The following is an 18859-nucleotide window of genomic DNA, read 5'->3' as shown; positions in this document are numbered from 1 at the left end:
GCATAGCCTCTTGTAAGACACTGCTACTAACAGGTGGCATTCCCACTTAGGCTAATATCCAGTCTTTAAAAGGAAAAATGCCAGGTCTTTAACATCACTGAGACAATTGAATCTTTTAGCTCATGCTAGTGGTTTACTGTGTATTTTGAAGTGCCAGCTGGTATTTTAGAAAAGCACCCAGAGAACACAGCACCCTAAGGTTAAGTAGCTGTCTGCTGGAAGAGGGAGACAGATGCTACACCAGCCAATGGAGCTGCCTCTTACACTACTGCAAAGTCATTCGAGATCTAGGAAAACAGCCTTTTGAAACAGCTTTTCCTAAAAAGGAAGGGAAAAGTAGTTGTTCCCCAAGCAATAACATCTCTAAAACACAAAGACCCAGTGTTTTGGCACAGCTGAAGCTCATTTGGTGACACTACAACAGACACCAACAATCAGGAAATTTGGTGTGAAATACCTCCCATGTGCTTGTTTCTCTGTTTCTGGGGAAGATTTACCCAAAAAGCTGCCAAGACTGGTCCAGAATTCAAATTGGGTCAGCCACTCAGGCCACTTACTTCAGCCAACATGGCATTTCTTCCAAGGTCAGTAGTGTTAATGTGATTAGTCAATTCTCTGATGTATTCATCTGAAAGAAGTTAGAAGTATAAAACCAAAAAATCCTCTAAGTTTTTTTGGTCACATTCTTCTTCTGAAATAAAATCACACATTTAAAAACAGGCATCTTACTACTCAAAAAAGCAGGATGTCTGTCTTTCACTGCCATCCCTAGTAATTTCATAATCAAAGACTTTAAGAAATTCAGAGGAGCTTAAAACCAAGCTCCCAGAGATGAGGGCACAGATATTTATATATTGAGCTTTATTTGGAACAGTATCTCCTATACAATCACAAAAAAATTTCCTCAGGGTTTTAAAAACAATTGCAGCATTAGCACTGAAAACGCACTGGGAGGGAAGAGTGGGTATGCAAGATGAGATTTTGGAACAGATGTAGAAGTAGCAGGACTTAAAGGACAGATGCTGTGAATGAAGTTCCCTTGGAGATCGTGACAAGATTATGTTAAGGAAGGGCAGGCCTTAGGAGTAAATGTAGAAAGTGTATGGGAGTTCAGGGACAAGACACTAGAGGTAGGACAAGGGATATCCACAGCAGATTTCAGTGTGACTTCAATCTTGACACTGATTTAGTATTTTGAAAACTAATCTAAAAATCTCACTTCCATTTACGTGATTTTCAACTTAGCAGTACCACCCTAGGTGTATTAAAAACCTCAACCACCTCCAGAGAAAAGGAAGCGAGAAAGTCAAAAGTTTATTTTAAAATTGAATTTGCTTCATATTGTGTTGAACACCTCTTCACCAGTGAAACAGAAAATTAGTAATGATGGGAAATAAAAGGACAATAAATTTTGGGGGTGGGGGTACACACACAAAGCACCTCTTAAATAAGCAAGGTGGAGGCTTCAGAATCTCCACGGCAAGACATGGGATGCAGCGGGGAAAAGGACTGATGAGAAGTAAAAATATATTCAGTGGCAAAGCTGCACTAAGAACAGTTGTATTTGAAGAAAACAGGACACAGGGTCTATTCAAGGTTCAGTAAAAGCATTACTGGGAACACGTAAAAGTAATTTACAAACAGTACTTTTCCTTTTATAATTCCAAAGTGGCTTCCAAGCCTTTATTTTCAAAGGAGGAGTAACCATTATATCAGGGTAATACATCTACTTCTGAGAGGCGTTGCTCTGCACTCTGGAAAGATACAAGCATTTGGATGTGCCAAATGGGGCACCTACAACTAATAGTTGTATCAGCTGAGATTTACACCAGATTTTCTATTTTTAATATTTATACCTAATCAGAGCAAGAATTTAGCTATAGACAGGCATAGATCTAATGAGGGCACAGAAAAGAATGTCCAGTTGCCCATGCTTTCTGCCCAGCTGCTGTCAGAAAGCCAAAAGTCAAAGAGGACCATCAAGTGAGCAAGTAGTCATCTTTAAATGATTAGGACAGAAAATAAATGGACTCTCTCTTACTGTTAAGAGTAAGGCCATCAATACTTAAAATCAGTTACATCTTATACATACTGCCAAGTCAAGAGGAAAAAAGTAGCAAAATGCCTTTCCATCCACTGCACCCAAATAAAGGGATGTGAAGCAGCACTGTTTAAGTCACACTGTGTGTTGCCAGGGTATGGGATTAAACCCATTTTGTATATGGCACTGGAGAATTTTAAGTTTTTTTACAACGTGCTGAATTCAACAGCCATACCACACAGCCAGGCCCTCTTTTAAAAGGCATAGTAGCAGAAGAATCCCACCCCAAAATATTATCCTGAGATACAGAAAAAGTGTCAGCTGCTATGCTACAAATATTTTGTTGTTGTTCCACAACTGTATAAAACACACCATGTCCCTCTTTGCTCAGGAGACAGATTCAACTATTAAGAATCAACCCAGAGAGGGGAGACAAAGTCAAAAGGACAAAGGTCAAATAAATGTATGCCCAAAATTGAAAATGCAGTTGCATTTTGAGAAAATATGAAGTCAGACAAGGACTCAATATTCAAGGCAGACTATGTCAACACTAATTCTGGTACCTCACCCTTCCCTGTGGTCCAAGTAAAGTTTTTTTTAAACAACGTACAGGGATCTTACCTTGTTTTACTAAAATGTTGTTCAAAAGGTAGCATTAGGCAAGAAAGTATTTCATGTTCCAGACCAGCTCAATAGCTGGGGGCATAGTGGCCAGAAAATTTAAAGTGAAGAGAAGATGCAACACTATGCTGTACAGATATGGAAGAGCTCAGCACTTAAAATAAGCAGTAATTGGACGTTCTTAAAATAACCTTCATTGCTTTGTTCTCCCTGCTACGGGCTGTTGCTTCACAAAAACCCAAATGCAAGCAAGACTCAAAAATATGCACACTAATCAGTGTCTTGATAAGGAATGCAACACTACTACCACAAAGACACCAGAAGGATGGCACCAGAATAGAACTACCTACCTATTTACTGTCTCAGTCTTACCTTTAAATACACATAGTTCCATCAAGGAGGCTGTGCATATTCAAGGGATGCAAGTCACAAGATCAAAATAAAAAGGTCTTGAGGGAACAAAATTGTGATTCATTAACGTCACATCAATGGGTTACGTGGCTAGAATAACTCAAATGGATTTTACAGTGGTTTTCTTCAAGGACAATAAGCAAAACTTTATTCCCCTATCCTAAAATAGGTTTAGTATTTTTTATTCTTTCTATCTGCCTCTGTCCACTCAGCTATTCCCTCTATCTTGGATTTCTAATATATGCATGACATATAAGTTCCTCGTTTGTGTTCAAGAAACATTTGGACAACGACCCAAGATGTATGGTTTAAGTTTTAGGCTGCCTTGTGTGAAGTCAGGAGTTGGACTTGATCCCTGTGAGCCCCTTCCAGCTTGGCATTAGTCTTGGAAGAGCCCAAATTTCTAACTGTCCCATTATTGAATTGTTAAGTTCTTACAGTTTAGGTTTTTTTCTCAATTGGAATTATGTTCAGGATGATTATGAAATTCATAAATGAAGCAACAGCCCATGTTTCAAATCGTCAAGTACTTCATCTTGCCTACAACTGATGGGAAAGGCGGACTACCATTTACAATTTTTCCTCATACTTTTAACTGTGTGAATTTGTTCTTACGCTTTTATGCAATAAAACCAATGACTACCAACTACTCCACAAATAAAATGATATATTTCTATTTTCCCATCGTTAACACGCATGCATCTCATTTTATAAGCACCTGTCTCAAAAACACACTGTCACTCTGAGACCTACTTGACTCTATTAATCTAATACTGTACCTATTACTTTAGAACACAACACGGGGCAGTAGGGTTACCAAGATGATCACTTACCAGCTATCAAATAACAAAGTTTCCTGTTATTCTGAAGTAACACAAAAATAAAGACATACGCCCACCTACATTGCTGTTAGTGGATCTTTCCTTTGGTAATATCTGCAGAATGAAGGACAGCTGCTGTCCTATCATCTTAGGATAGCTTGCACACAATCTAGGGCAAGATTGCTTTTAGCAACAGTCATGCTGTCCATGAATAAGAAGTCACTGAACTTTTCTCCTGAAGCACAGGTACCCAGTCATAAATACCCACACAATAAATAACCTAATCCATCCCACACCAGAGAACAGCAACAAGTCCAAACTGTCCCTTACAATGAGAACATGCAACATCTGCTGTGGTTTGCAAAATTATATGGTGGAGGAGAAAAAAAAAAAGCTAGTTTGGGAATCAGTCAACGAGTTCATTTAAACATAGCTAAGGGAAAAATTTATACCCGAGAAATATCACACATTTCAAGTATATGCATAATAAAATCATGAAGTCAATCATGTGTAATTGTCTGCTTTCACTGGGAACTGTGATAAGTAATAAGTACTACTTCCTTTGAGAAACAGGCTACCAAATTCTATATAGCTTTTTTTTTTTTTTTTAAATGAGAGCTTAAATAAGGTAAGTAGAGCCTGTGTCCCTCCCTTTACATCTGGTGAAGATCACAAAATAGGCCCTACCTAGAGCTGTGTCATTATGAATACAGCACAGCTTTGATCCTTGACTAAACAATAGGTAGCTTCAGAACATTACATTTAATGTGTCACATGAGTATTTTAAATTTATGTGAATATTAATGCCTAAGGCAGAAGCAGCAGTAGTTTAAAAGATATTATTTTCTCCATACAAGCGCTTGACCACAACTGCATTAGTGAAATCAACTAAAATTGGATTTAAAAAGCCTAGAAAACAGTATACCCTAAAAAATAGTATACCAACTTCATATAAATTTACAGAAATTTTTAGATCTGCTTGTTTTCACATCAGTGAAAAAGAAGAGTTGCAACGGGTTTATTAAATACAGCAGGCAAACAGAAAAAATAAATGTGGGTGGTTTTTTTTAATATTGTTGTTCTTATGTTGGCTTTTAAAAAAAAAAGTAAAAGTAAAAAAAATTCTTTAATGTATTTTAAATTACTTGTCAAGTATTATCTGCTTTAGGAATTTATAGTTCTGTAAAAAACTGATCAAAAACTGTAGGAAACATGCAACTCGAACAGCAACTGAGGGTCTCTACTAGCAGACAGAACATCAAATCTCACCAGCACTACATTTCTTTTGTTGTTACATCTAAGCACAGCTGAGTTGATTACATTTTATAACACACTATAACACAGACTAACAAAAGTGCTAAAAACAAAAAAGGCACACTACAAATGGTATCTCCATACTGCTAAGCAGCTATTATGATAGGCACTGCCTTTCTAGCAGGTCAGCTAGTCTGTTATACAGCACTGTAATAAAAACCCATCAACATGACTCCTCTGTACTTGTAGACAACTTTCCTCCTCCAACCCTAGCAGTCAGCTGTATCTGTAAAACAAATGAGGAAACCAAGAAAATTCTGTAATTATACACCTGCTACCTGATAGATTAAGAGCAGGCATGAAGAACAGGAATTATTCTTTCAAAAAGAATGTAAAAGGAATTTCTTGAGAGATCTGTATGCTGGATCCGGATTTGAAAAGATAGTTTCCAATTTACTGATTATTCTATTACGTTAGCACACAAAAAGAAAAAAAGAGTTAAGAATGAATCTCCTGATTTTCAAATTATTTGTACTTCTGAAGCAGTTAGATGACTAAACAAAACCGTCAGCACCAAATACCAAGTAATATAGATCTGTAACCCAGCGAACAAAACCAGATCTGAGACTTCAGCTGATTCCTGACAATAGGAAAAGAAAAAGCAGTAGTCTGTGCTTGTGCAAATGATTCTTTTTTAAAGATCAAAGCCGACCTGTGGATGAGCTGAGAAGTGTTTGCACTGCAGCAACTGCTGCTATCTAATTGTCAGCCAGGCAACCAACAATGTTTTCTGTAACAAGAGATTAAAAGCAACTCAAAGGAACTTTCCATGAAGACTACAGCAGATCTTTATTTTCTGTTTTTAGCCCTGCATCTGCCAAAAATATTTTGAGATTGATTTGTTCTAGCAGTTGCATACAAAAAAGGATATATTTAAATATATTTAAATACATTTAAATTGCTGCCTTAAAACATATGGGGGAAGTACATGGCAGGGGCTGTATATCAAACAACACCACACAACTGACCCTTCAGGAGTCATAACGAGGACCTATGAGTCTTTTACAAAGAGGTCAAATTTCAAACTGCCAGAGGCAATTAAAGTAATGCAATTTAAAGAATATTAGAATCAACCTGTACTACAAAGATCTTTTTCAACACTAAAGGGTTCTTCTGGTCTCTCTAGTCCTGAATAGCCTTGTTACTGGCCCCTTGAACTAGAAATTTTTAGAAGTGAGTGGTAAAGCCTTAACTTCAAGTCTTGCAATGTTCCTGGAAATTCTGTGCAGTTAAGGGGAAAATGAGCAACAATTTGCAGTGCTATGGATGCTGCATTTTTGACTTCATGTCAAAAATAACTGTGTTTTGGTTTGGTTTGCAGGTTTTTGTTGTGTCGGTTTGTTTTTTCTTTTTCTTCTTAAATTTATTTTACACACTTCAGTGTAACCACTATCAGTTACTTTATACTAAAAACTTTGCTGCTGCCAGTATAAAGAGTTTTCAAATACTTGCATTTGTAGTCTGGACCAAGTGTTTATACTAGGAATCAGCATAAGGTACCTACAGTAGTACAGTAGCTTCAACAACCCTTCAAAGATGACAAAATTCAGGGACATAACAGCCAAAACTGGTTCTTGTACTACAGCAAAAACACACTGACTTTTTCTAAGTCACTTTCTTATAGTGTAGCTAGTACTCCTCAAAACCCATGGAAAGAAAAACAACACTTGCACCATCTCAAGAAGCAGTTTTCCCCATTTCAAGGCTACAAAGAGCTTACAGAGATTTTCTACCCGCAGTTCATTATATACTTAGTAAAGTGTTTTTCCCTGTTAGGAAAAGAAAACCTGTTTCGGCGACGCTAAATCAGAAGCATGGAAGGACTTCAAACTCCAGAATTGAGTTTTCAATCAAGACAATTATTGTAACAAAATTAGATCCTTGACTGCAATGTTTGCTGCAAGAGTCTTTCAATCCATTCAGGGCAGCCTGAACTGGCCTGAGTGCACATTTATTTCTCCTCCAACAACACAACCCTCACAAGCGGGATGAATCCTGTTACACGCCTTCCAAGGATCTGTTCAGACAGCCCTAATACGATGCTAATCTTTCACTGAAGTACAGAAATGAACCGCACTGAATGTTTTACCGTGCAGCTATTTGGTTATGTGCAAAAGGGAACAGCCCAGCCAAGACATGTGGCACAAATTACCATCATCACAATTTTTTCCACAGTTTTAAGAACTCTGGTCAGCACCTGCATATGTTGATATGAAGTTGCAATGCTCTTCCAGGGCCTACTCTTAAGGAAAGCCGGTCTGGCAAGACAGAAGAACCAAAATATCAATCTGCTTTGGCACATAATTAAGCGGGAACAAAATACTCCACCTTCCTTATAAAGCTCAGTATTACAAGGCTAAACATTCTTTTTTTTAATAGAAAGTGCCTATTTAAAACTATATTCCTCCCTCTGTTCATAAACCTAGTATGACAGTCAAGAGATATTGCTCAACTGCTTGTAGCTGGCTATTCTCTTTTCTGTCCTGGCTCAGAGAAGCAGAAAGCATGAATTAAGTCATATTCACAGCCATGCTGATTCACCTACCTGATATAGGGATCCCTCCCAGACCTGTGCTGTGTTGTGGTGGGAGAGTCAAGTCCAAGAAATTACTATTTGAGGTGGGATTTGCTGTGTGGTTCAAGTGCATGATGCTATTGCGCGGGAAGGCCATCCAAGGATAGCGAGCCGCTTGGCCTGGAAAACTGAAGGAGTTGTAAACTGCTCGATGCTGTTGAAACTGAGGGAACCTCTGTGGCATGACTGGAAAGGTGCTACTGAGAGAGTTGGCATTTGTAGATGCAGCAGGATGCAGGAATCCGGAGCCTGGCCCTTTGGCAGTTGTAGTGTGTGGGGTAGGGTTCTGAAGAGATGTGGGCGAGAGGGAAGGTTGGTCTTGGACTGACAGTTCCTTCTCAATCAGGTCTGCCAAGGCTTTGCGGGTGATGTCAAAGGGGTCAAACCCTAAGTCATCCTCTTGCTGTTTGGAGGAACCAAACCCAAAAGCTGCTTGCCAGTCTGTAGAGGAGGATACTGGTATAGTCTCTGTTGGATAAGGGAAAACTGGATTTAGAACAAGAATTGGTAACTATTCATCCATACAAAAATTTCAGCCTCAGTGTACCTGATCCTATGTTGCCAGTTATCTTTCATATAATACTTCTTTACACATTCCACAAAAAGACATCTTGGTTATCTGCTTAGAATGCCATTTTTGGCTCAAACTGTCATAGGCCACCTACTTAAGGTGAAGTGGTAGAACTAGCAAGTAGTATTTTTACTGCAGAATTACTCTGTTCTTGAACTACATAAAAACCTTGTCAAATAAGTATTTTCAGTAATAGCAGCAAGTAGAAAGAGACCAACAAACACTTCCTTAGAACCTTCTTTATATCCCTATCACTTGATGGAAGTATGAAAAAGCAGAGTTTAATTAAGGTTGTTTTTTAGTTAAGCATTTTGCTTTCAATATTCATTAATGCTGTGCAATAAAGGTGAGGAGATGTTCCTTCTCAAACTAGGAACCTCTGAGCAGTATTTAAAAAAAATAAAAAGCAAAAACCTCTCACTAACATTATGAAAAAAAACCAAGCCAAAGTAGATACCTTGATAAAACAGAAGCAAATAAGGAATTACAAAATATTGTTAAATGTTATAAGGCATTTTTTTTTCCCAAAAAGGATTATCAGAATTTCCCTATATTTTCAATTACTACTTCATTTTGTTATGCTGTTCAAGTTTCTTACTCAGGTTCAGTAACTGCTGGGTCTAGTTTCATAGTATTTTTCCTCAGAATTGTGGCAATATGATGCATACAAGGTGGTATCACAACATTAACTCCCTCTGCTGGTAGGAAACATGGTCTGCTGCTTTAAGTAGTTAAAATTAAGCTCAGTATCCTCTCTTAGAAAAGAGATCTACACTTGTATTTTCACTCTAAAATCCATGCTGACAGAGTTCCTAGACAGAAACTCGTACTTGCTGTTCTTATTTAAACAGTAACTATACATTTTAGATTAATAATGAAACCAACAAGTTGTCTACCACCTGGAAGTTGTTTCTCACTGCTACGTAATCATTACAAAATCACTGCATATAGCAACTTAGCAGGTAAATTCTGTGGCAATAAATACCATTTGTAAACAGTGTTATGATATCCAGAAGACAGATGAACATCAAAAGAAGACAAATCACTAAGTAAACCGTGTCCTTAAATCATCATTAACATTCTATTACTGATTCTGTTTAATTTTCTAGCAACTTCCTCATATTTGTGAGCTCTTAAATACTATTAACTATGCCAAAGACTATATAAATACACCTAAAATGAGGTTTCATTCATATGAAATGGCATTTCATAGGAAAGCACCTGTAAAATACAAGGTATCTTTCAATTTCTGCAAATAACTATATTTTTATCTTTTCTGGGTGTATATAATCACCAGAAAGAGAAAGATTAGACACCTTCAGATAACTATGCAGGATACTAAAGAAAACTGAATTCCACTGCAAAGCTTCTGATGCTAGAATTATAGGTTATATGAGGTTACGCTAACATGTACCGACACCACATATTTTCACCAAATACATGGGTAATACATAAACATACATATCACATCCTATTATTTATAGAGGCACATGGCTATGAAAAACTAAAATAAGAGGTCTGATAATATAGCCAATAAGCTGGAAAATTCTGTCAAGTTTCTTTTAGGAAAAAAAACCTTTACGTCAGTGCAATTAATTTCTAATTAAGTGATAAATTTTAATCATTTGTGACAGAAGGAAAAGCAGCATGGAGCAAATAGAGCTTTTAGTTCTACAGTTTAAGAAATGAGTTGCAAAAGCAAGCAATACCCACAGCCATGTAACCTTTGTACATACCTGATGTGAAGAGGCTCTGTGGTTCTGGTGCTGTGGGCCAGTCATTTGAAGTCTGTGGAGAGCTGGGGAATGGAGGAAGCCCACTAGGGATGGGGTTAGGGTGCCGAAAGTTGTCAGAGAAGAGTGACTGTGATTCTGTTACAGCCCCTTCAAAAGGAGACCGTGCACTGTGATTAGATGAACTGATGGGCATGACTGGATTTGGTTTGGTTAAACCAGGAGGTGGTGAAGGTGTGTCACTGTTTGCTATCTACAGGTAAGAGAGGAAAAGAAACAATTCGGATGTAAGCGTACACATAAAAAAAAATTCTTTCCTATTACAGTTGAAAAGTTTCCACAAAACTTTTGGCTACAATTAAATATATTTATATCTATATATGTGTATATACACACACCTATATGTGCGTGTGTATATATCAATATAAATTCAAACAAATATCAACTTAGTAGCGTTTTTCAGTTTTGTTTAAAATCAGGATATACTTCCGAAAGTACTTTCTTCAACTACAAGTTGCACCAAGCTCTCAAACTTAATTCTTACTTTCACAGCATTTATCTTCATGTCTTACCTGCTGGGAGCTGTCACCATTTCCTATACTGAGAGAATCTGAGGGTTTGTCGATAGGGCTGCAAAAGTGGGAAGGGAAAAGAGACAGTAAGACACTCAAATATTTAATGTGAAAATTAACTTTTGCTTTCATAGTGGTAGAAAAGCCTTGAAATAAAGATGAAGTAAAATTAATTAGGATTAAGGAAAAGAGTCTACTTGTTCATGACTTTTAATCACAAGCATTCTGATTATTTGTCATACACTGTAATACTTATTCCCACCACTCTCCACTCTGCTTGTTGACTGCCCTGTTAAGGAACAAAAGGAAAGTTTTAAACATGTTCATAGTAACTCTGTGCCATTCAAAAAACCAGGACTCTTGTACTATGGCAACATTCTGTAGTGGTCAGTTCCATTTATGCCACTATCAGAGAGAAACTTGGGGAAGGATTTGGTTTCCAAATACCTGAAGTTGTCAGTTCCCACACAAGTCCTAAATAAATCTGGGGAGAGATAAAACATTAAAGTAACTATTTAGTCCTGCTGGCAAATTAAGCTTCCCACCAGCCCTTCAAGCTTTAACAAGCAGAAATTAGTTCTGAGGCAGGAAAATTGAGTTTTGAGGTGACAAAAGGGGGAAAAAAATGCAGGAAAAGACATAGCATAAAAAGCTACCAACAAACACGAAGAGAATAAATGATAAGATACAGCAGAAAACCACTTTAGAATTCTGTTCACTGGGAATTAACATGACTTGGATGAAGTGGCACATGTCAGGATTCAAGATTATGACATGCATCTGTGAACTAGTTGCCTCAATTATGCTAAATATCACACTAATGAAACAATAGTAATTCAAGCTCAGATTAAAAACTCTGCTTTACAACTTCAAGGTACTTTCATTTTTGTACACCCATAAGATGCATAAGCATCAAGCTGTACAGCTCAAAACACCAGTCCTACAAACAAGGACCAGAAGTGAAAACATGAATTTGAGTTCCATTAAGAAGCCAGAATGTGAAACAAGTCAAATTACAGGCATGGTGTGTTAGCACAAGACAAACCTATCTGTCTATACAGTAATAATTTGAACTGGGTACAGACTTCAGATTCTAGCTACATCTTGTTTTCAAACAGCCCTTGTTGCTACAGAGTTAAAATACTGAAGAATCACATATTAAGGTAAAAAATTTGTAAGACTTTCCCCTCATATGTTCTCCCCATCCCAGAACAACCAGAATCAAAACTCAGAATTAATTCTTCTCCATTCTAAAGAAACTATTTATCAGTCAAAAACTATTTTTGTGCAAAAGAACACAAAGTCACTATCTCAAAAAGATAAATGAAGCTCAAGTATTCATGACTATAAAACAAAAAATCAGATGAATATAATTCCAAACAAGCATCACTCCAGTGATAAACATACTTTCTACTCAGTGGTCAACAGCATGAATAAAGTTTTTCCATTTGGAACAAACTGCCTTGGGTTTTTTCCTGACTACCTACATCACAAAAGTTTGCTGTAGGCTCTTCTTCACTACACAACCATTTTGTTTGCAGAACTGATATTCCAGCCATATGCTTTTTCTAAAGCTGCTGTCAGAAAGTCACAATGCTGCAGTTCAAAAAGCTACATGTAAGACAGCTTTGAACAGCAACCTATGTGCTGAAAATTTTTATTTTACTTGAACCTGCCTAAGGAGCTTTTAATTGTAAGGCAGGCTTCCAGGCCTCGGGAATGAACAAGATTCACTGTCTATTTGCTACAATATTTTTACCTACATTTAGTGCATTTTTTTCCAAAAAGATAAGGAAGCTGCATGTATTACTGAGAGACAACCATAAGACCTCTGGATCACACCTCCACAGCACAGCTATTAAACCTAATGAGGTTTATCTTTTCCAACAGCACTCAGTGTTAATCAGTGTTAATGCATCAGTTCAATATTGATTTAAAAACTAAGATCGGCTACCTAATTAGCAACACCATTTCTTGAAATATTAGAGTTTACCCTGTTATTTTCCTATCCAACCTATGAATGAGTCCAACTGACATTACCATAAAGAACAAAACAGCAGAACTACAGACTAGTATTGCAACTGCAAGTGATGTTTATGATAGAAAAGGACAACAGTTCTATTCAAGGAGGGCACAAAAAGAGAAAAAAATGTTGGTTAGCAGTAAGGAAGCTATTGAATCAGAGGAATTACTTCCCCTGCAGAAAGAAACATCAAATGCATCTGCTGCCCTGTTTGCCCTGTTACTGATAATCAGGGAACCCTTACCTCTACAGTTGCTTTTGGAATGCCACTGTAAAGAGAACAGATATTCAGCCCTGATGTTTAGCTTCCTTCTGTTGAAGCTTTCCCAGGTGACAAGCCTCATGATGTATAGCAACTAGCCTGTTACTTTTGTGGAAGCTTCTGTATAGAAATGAATGGCTCAGCTCTGGCTGGGACTGCACAGCTATATAAGCTGTTGATCCTTCGGTTATTCAGTTCCCTTCAGCCCTCACAGGTAAAGTGTACCACCACTTACTAACTTCTCATTAGTGGTCTCCTGCATAATCTACTAATCAGTCTTTTTGACACAGGCTTGGCTAAGCCCAGCTTTTTGTGACCTGATTAGGATTCGAATCCAGCTTCCCAGACAGTGAGAGAGACTGGAGAATCATTCCCTCCACACCGATCAGTGAGAGAGAAAGCAAGCTATCTGAAGTATAAAAGGCAGCACAATTACCCGAAATCTGAGTCTGCACCATCTGGAGTCATGTGTTCTGGGTCTGTGCCATTTTCTAATATAGAAGGCGTTTTCCTGTGTTCCACTGTTAAACCGTTGGCTGATTTACTTGAACTCTGTAATGATGGCCAGGCATCTTTGTTATTACTGTTGGGTCTGGAAAAAGGCAAGAGTAAAAAAAAAAAGAGTTCAAGTTATGAAGAAAGTGTTTTTAAAAATTGTAAGCACAGGGGAAATGAATCCTTGTGCCAGACAATCCATAAGAATAGATTTATCTGGATAATATTTCTCAGATTTTAAATGGTGATGACTTAAAAAAAAGAATTAGTGGGGGTGGGGAGAGAGAAAACTGCATGAAATTCTGTTTTCTTCACTCAATAGATAGCTGCTCTGTCAATGTTCAAGTCCATACTTGTCCACTTAGGGAAGTGGGACAAAAAAATCCAAATGGCAAAAAAAAATCCATCAACAGCTTCAAGTATCCAGACCTACACACACCTCATTTAGAATTATTTGCTTTATTTCATAAGTATTTGTAAGTTCTCTAAATGCAAATCACTTTCGTTTTAATAAATGTTTTCTGTTCCAGGCCCTACTAAGCCTGGCCCCAACAGATGAAGTTTCTGTTAGTTTGTGTTTTACACCTACATAAGAGTCCACAGCTTTACTAGCATACCATGAGACCCATCAGACCAACACACTGTCCTTTCAAGTTGCTGCTCCCTTAATTTCTGTTTTAAAGCCATAAATACTTCCCTTTATGGGGAAAGTAACATTAAATTTCATTTGAGAATGCACATTATATCTTAAAGAAGTTCAAAGACAGACTAAAAGCCCAAGTTTTTGCTGAAAACGGTTACATTTTATACAAATTGAAGCGAGCTGGAATAACAGCTATAACTGAACGCATTCAAATAATGTCTTTTGCTAACCCTACACTTTCTATAAAAAATTTGCTTTTGTGTTGTCCAGTTCTTCTATGTTAACTTTAGTTTTTTGTTTCCTCCAATTAGGATGTTTGCTTTAGTGTTCCAGTGCTGCTGTAAGGAACAAACTTAAAAAAAAAAAAACCCACAAGTTTAAAATACACATTCTTCCTGATGCCCCCACTTATTACTATTTTCTTTTTACATGGTCCAACACTTTCTTTACATCTCTAGGTAAATTTAGTACATTCAGTGTCAGAATCTGGAAACTCCTACAGCTGCTCATTGAAACACATGTGTTTCCTACTGCTATTCAGACAAAATTGGTACTACTAGCTACCATCAAGTCTCTGTTAGTACTGTAAGGTTTTCTTTCTACCTCCATTTTCTCATACACCTATACAATATGTGCACAGATGAGAGCCTTGAGCTGATAGACACATCTCATGTTGGCTTTATACACATCTGAAATAAGTTAGAGATAGTGAGTTGACCAGCTATTGAACATCAAAGAATGATGACATCATCATCAGCACAATATCATTTAACATTCTCACTCTTAAAAGAGTGAGCTGTAATCTGTATAAAACAAAGCTTCCAAACCATTAACAGATTTGCTTTAAATATAAAAAACTTACATCCACCACAGTGCAAAGCTGTCTCTATACTAATAGTAGCATTAAAATGTAACCATTAAAACTCAGTTTTGCATCCAAGGAGAGTGGTAAAGAGAAAAACATATGTTTGGGGGTGAGGGTTTGTGCATGTGGGTTTGTTTTGTTTAAGTTCAAAGCTGCTTATTTCTAAAGGCTCTTCTCTAAAGATTAGCATGTGCTTAACAAGTGTTTCTACTTCTGTCATAAGAAAGCATTTCAGTTCTTTAGGAAAAGGTCAGCAGAGGAAAAATAAGGAAAAAAGCTTCACTGGTTTTAAATGTGCAATATACCTCTAATTGTAAGAATAGTCACCATGACTATTAAATGACATATTATGAGATGATTTTAACATTTGCTTTCAGCAGCAAGAAAAAAAAGTCTGAGAATAGGACCTTTCAAATTAAAACACAATTGTGAAAAAGTATGCACAGTTTGAGAAACTGTTTGCTACTAGTGTACATTTATGATTAAACTGACTATTTAGAACTGAACTTCTGTTCAATTCCAGAGTGAAATAGAAATCCTGCACTCTAGAAACAGAACCACCACCACAATATCATTAGGGGCTCTCAAAAACTGCCAGAAATATTAGTATCATATCAATGAAAAAACAAAACCAAGAATTGATTGGGTAGAAAGCTGTCAAGGAGAATAACAGGCATTCAGCAGCTCACAAGCTACTTGTTGTACTGATGAGGCAGGACCTGAACAAATTTCAAAATCCTAGCTCCAGGAAGAAAGTCACTTGGCAATCCAAAAGGTAGTGCCTAGCCATGAGCAAAGAACAGAGTCTACTGTTGTGACAACGCCATTCAGCTGACAAGAGAAACGAAATCCACACTACTTGTTACCTTTAGAGTAACAGGCCATTTTTTCTACAAGTGTCAAATGTCAGCACCACAGACTGGTCAAGCTCCAATTCAAAGTGCTTTCTGAAGGCTTAAAAATTTGCTGCAGTTTCAGTTAAAGCACTTCCTTCACTGGTATAATTTGTTTTGTGGAGTTCTAATTAGGTTTCAATTTAAGATTAGTTCAGACTTTGAACATAAAATAATCAATATCCAAATGCAGGAAGCAGTATATTTGTTTTACTCACTGCACTCCACCTTCCAAGTCAATACTGAACCAGTGCCCAAAGAAATAAGCAGCGGCATGGTCCTTAAGAAATGATCCAACGGGAAGTCCTGACCACTTACAGTCAAAGAGCACATGACGTTTCCTCCAGAAGTTAAATAATCCCAGTACACCAGCTTGGATACCAGTATTTAACCAGAAATTATATTCTTCTTATTTAAGCTCCACTGTCAATATTTTAGCCACAGCATCCACCTTCTTGCTTAAACTGTTGTGCATGGATGCTGCCAGTGGGAAATTATTGCCTGAAAAAATCAGTAGTGGATAAACTGGCACACAACACAAATGCTGATTAAAAGGCATAGGTGTGAGGAGTGCAATTTAGCTTTCGCATCCCACCCTGCCCATCTCATTATGGAAATCGTACAAAAAGGAGTGGAGGAAATTGTTAACAGTTTTTATTTTTATGACATTTGAGTGGATAATTCACAATAAGGACTGATGATCTTCGGCTTTCGTTTCTCTTTGTACGACGACTATGCACTCATCTGGACAGAAATCTTTTCATAACACACTGAACGAGCTACTTCAACAGAATATTTTAACAAGCAGTAATAAGTGATATCTGCAACTACCACAGAGTGAAAAAATACCACTTAAGTTTACTAGAAGAAAGCACAAAAATCTTTTATTCACATCTTGCGAGTTTTTACTTGCACAAAAGAAACTGATTTTACTTTTAATTTTCAAGTTCCTTACACCTAAAGCAAGAACTGCACTATAAATATTGATATAAAAGCCACAATAAATAAACACGCATCAAGACTATATGGTCTCAGTTGTGACAGACTGCATTCATCATGACACCATAACAAGAAAGCTGACATCTGGTCTTTAATAAGTATTGTGTTTACGCAAACAAAATACAAAGTCTTCTTTCAGCGTAAGAATATCTCTGTTTGAACTAATGATAAATTCATAAAGCAAAAAAAAAAAATTCTTTACTAAGATTCACACTCATTTTGTACTAAAACAAAGTGGTGCATATGTCTCTGCACAGACAAAACCAGTATCAGAGTTCATCATATAGCAGACACTAAAAAGAGCAGGCAACTTAGGGGATGCAGTATGAATAAAGAATTAGAAAACTTCTTTGGGAATAACCAGAAAGAAACAGCCAGGTAGCCCAGCATCGCTACTTAAGCATCATACCTCTGCAGTGCTGTCACTTTGTTCTTGTTCTTGTCAACTGTACCCGTAGATAATTGGAGAAAGTTGGGGTTTAGCTTGTATAGTTCTTGCAGTAGTTTCTGTTCATATTCCTGGTGCTTACCCGCCTAAGGAAAGGGAAACTCACAATGAATGCATACTGCTAAAGATACATTTTTATAGATGTATACATATAAAAATATATAAATGGATATACATTCCAAAGTGTAGTAACTGAGCTCTGAAAACTTCACAGGTCACTCCTGACTGCAACTCTGAACAGCGCTTCTCAATCTCAGCAGAGACACGACCTCAACAAATCTAAATCTTGCCTAGAAATCACTTGAATGTATTTACCGATTTATATTTTTTTCTGGACACTTCTGGAGCCAAAGAATAGTTATCACCTTATTAGAACTTGTTCTTCAGTTCTAATCAAGAGCTTCACAATAATCCTTCCCTAAATCTGCAAGGCAGTCTGCATTTGATATATCAACCCAGCTTTTTGGGAGATTGTAAGCAGCAAAAAAGAAACAACCTCTTCAATCAAAACTTCAAAATGGAAGTAATTCTTCTGTCTGCAAACAGCTGAAGTGGTCTGAGTGTCAACTATCATGTACCAAGGAGCATATCCTAAGCAACAACTGATAAATAATTTTTAATAAATGAAAAATTGAAATACTTATAACTAATTAAATTGAGAACAATTCCTTGCTTTCAGAAATTAAGGAGGCCCTAGCCAACTACAGAATATTGAGTCTGGTGAGTGAAGGAAGAGTATTTTTCCATCTAGCTTACTTACAACATTCTGTGGCTAAATATGTAAAATAAACCTAGCAAGATTCAACCTCCTCTAACCTTTAAAGTGACATCTGAATAAAATTCAAGATGAGCATTCATATTTTTTGTGGGTTGTTATACAAGTCTAACCTAAAAATTACTATTTACAAGTATTGTAATGAGTTGAATTAAGCTGCATAATAGAAAAGTGAATTTGAAGTTGCCAATAACTTTTCTCTAGAGTTTTCAGATACTAAGAAATGTCCTTCAGCAAAGGAAGGAAGTGCCAAAATTTACAGTCAGGCCTTCTGAATCTTAAGTCTGCAACTCAGATGTTGTTATCATCTATTATATCTTCAATATTTATTAAAAAGCTCTCACACTACCAGTACACCTGAACATTAATTCCCTTTACAAATGTTTTGTTAGACCAGGAGCAGATTTCATGCACAAGCAATACAGACATCCTCTTAGAAAAATATTAAAACCTAAAAGAAAATGATTACTTGCTTTTTAAAAAGAAAAATAAAGCAGGAATATTTAACAAAGTTTAAAAAAACAGTACTGCTGAGAAAATAAATTCCCTGGTGGGTTCCTTTGGAAGGGCCGCTACATATCCCATCTGAATACTCCAACTCAGTCAAAATTATAAATACCTCCAAGCTTTTTGCTACTTTATTCTCCCACTCTCTCTTACTGACTGGTTCTGAACGTGTCTTTCTCTGTGCAGTCAAGCTACACAATCCTCAAAAAAAAGACATCAATACATCTAGTGCATGCATCATCTTAGCCAGCTTTGCAGTGTCTACTACTATGTCCAAGCTACTACCTACA

The 18859-nt window shown here is 37.0% G+C and overlaps 1 protein-coding gene across 5 annotated transcripts in view; it reads right to left on the bottom strand.

Moving 5' to 3' along the window:
- The window catches only part of CNOT4 (CCR4-NOT transcription complex, subunit 4), a 44590-nt gene that overhangs the window by 10205 nt on the left and 15526 nt on the right, over positions 1–18859 (bottom strand). For 2 of the 5 annotated variants that reach the window (XM_008950021.1, XM_008950023.1), the window contains exons 6-9: positions 17249–17373; positions 10660–10717; positions 10091–10340; positions 7754–8251 (exon numbers count right to left, since the gene is read on the bottom strand). In XM_008950021.1, the coding sequence (XP_008948269.1) occupies positions 7754–8251; positions 10091–10340; positions 10660–10717; positions 17249–17373 (931 nt within the window). Of the gene's footprint in view, positions 1–7753; positions 8252–10090; positions 10341–10659; positions 10721–13380; positions 13537–17242; positions 17374–18859 lie in introns of all 5 variants that reach the window. The other 3 variants (XM_008950020.1, XM_008950022.1, XM_008950019.1) reach the window with 2 other exon arrangements.

This window comes from Merops nubicus, unplaced genomic scaffold, assembly GCF_000691845.1.
Source record: "Merops nubicus isolate BGI_N331 unplaced genomic scaffold, ASM69184v1 scaffold23311, whole genome shotgun sequence".
NCBI classification, from domain to species: domain Eukaryota; kingdom Metazoa; phylum Chordata; class Aves; order Coraciiformes; family Meropidae; genus Merops; species Merops nubicus.
This window is presented reverse-complemented; position numbering and strand designations above follow the sequence as displayed.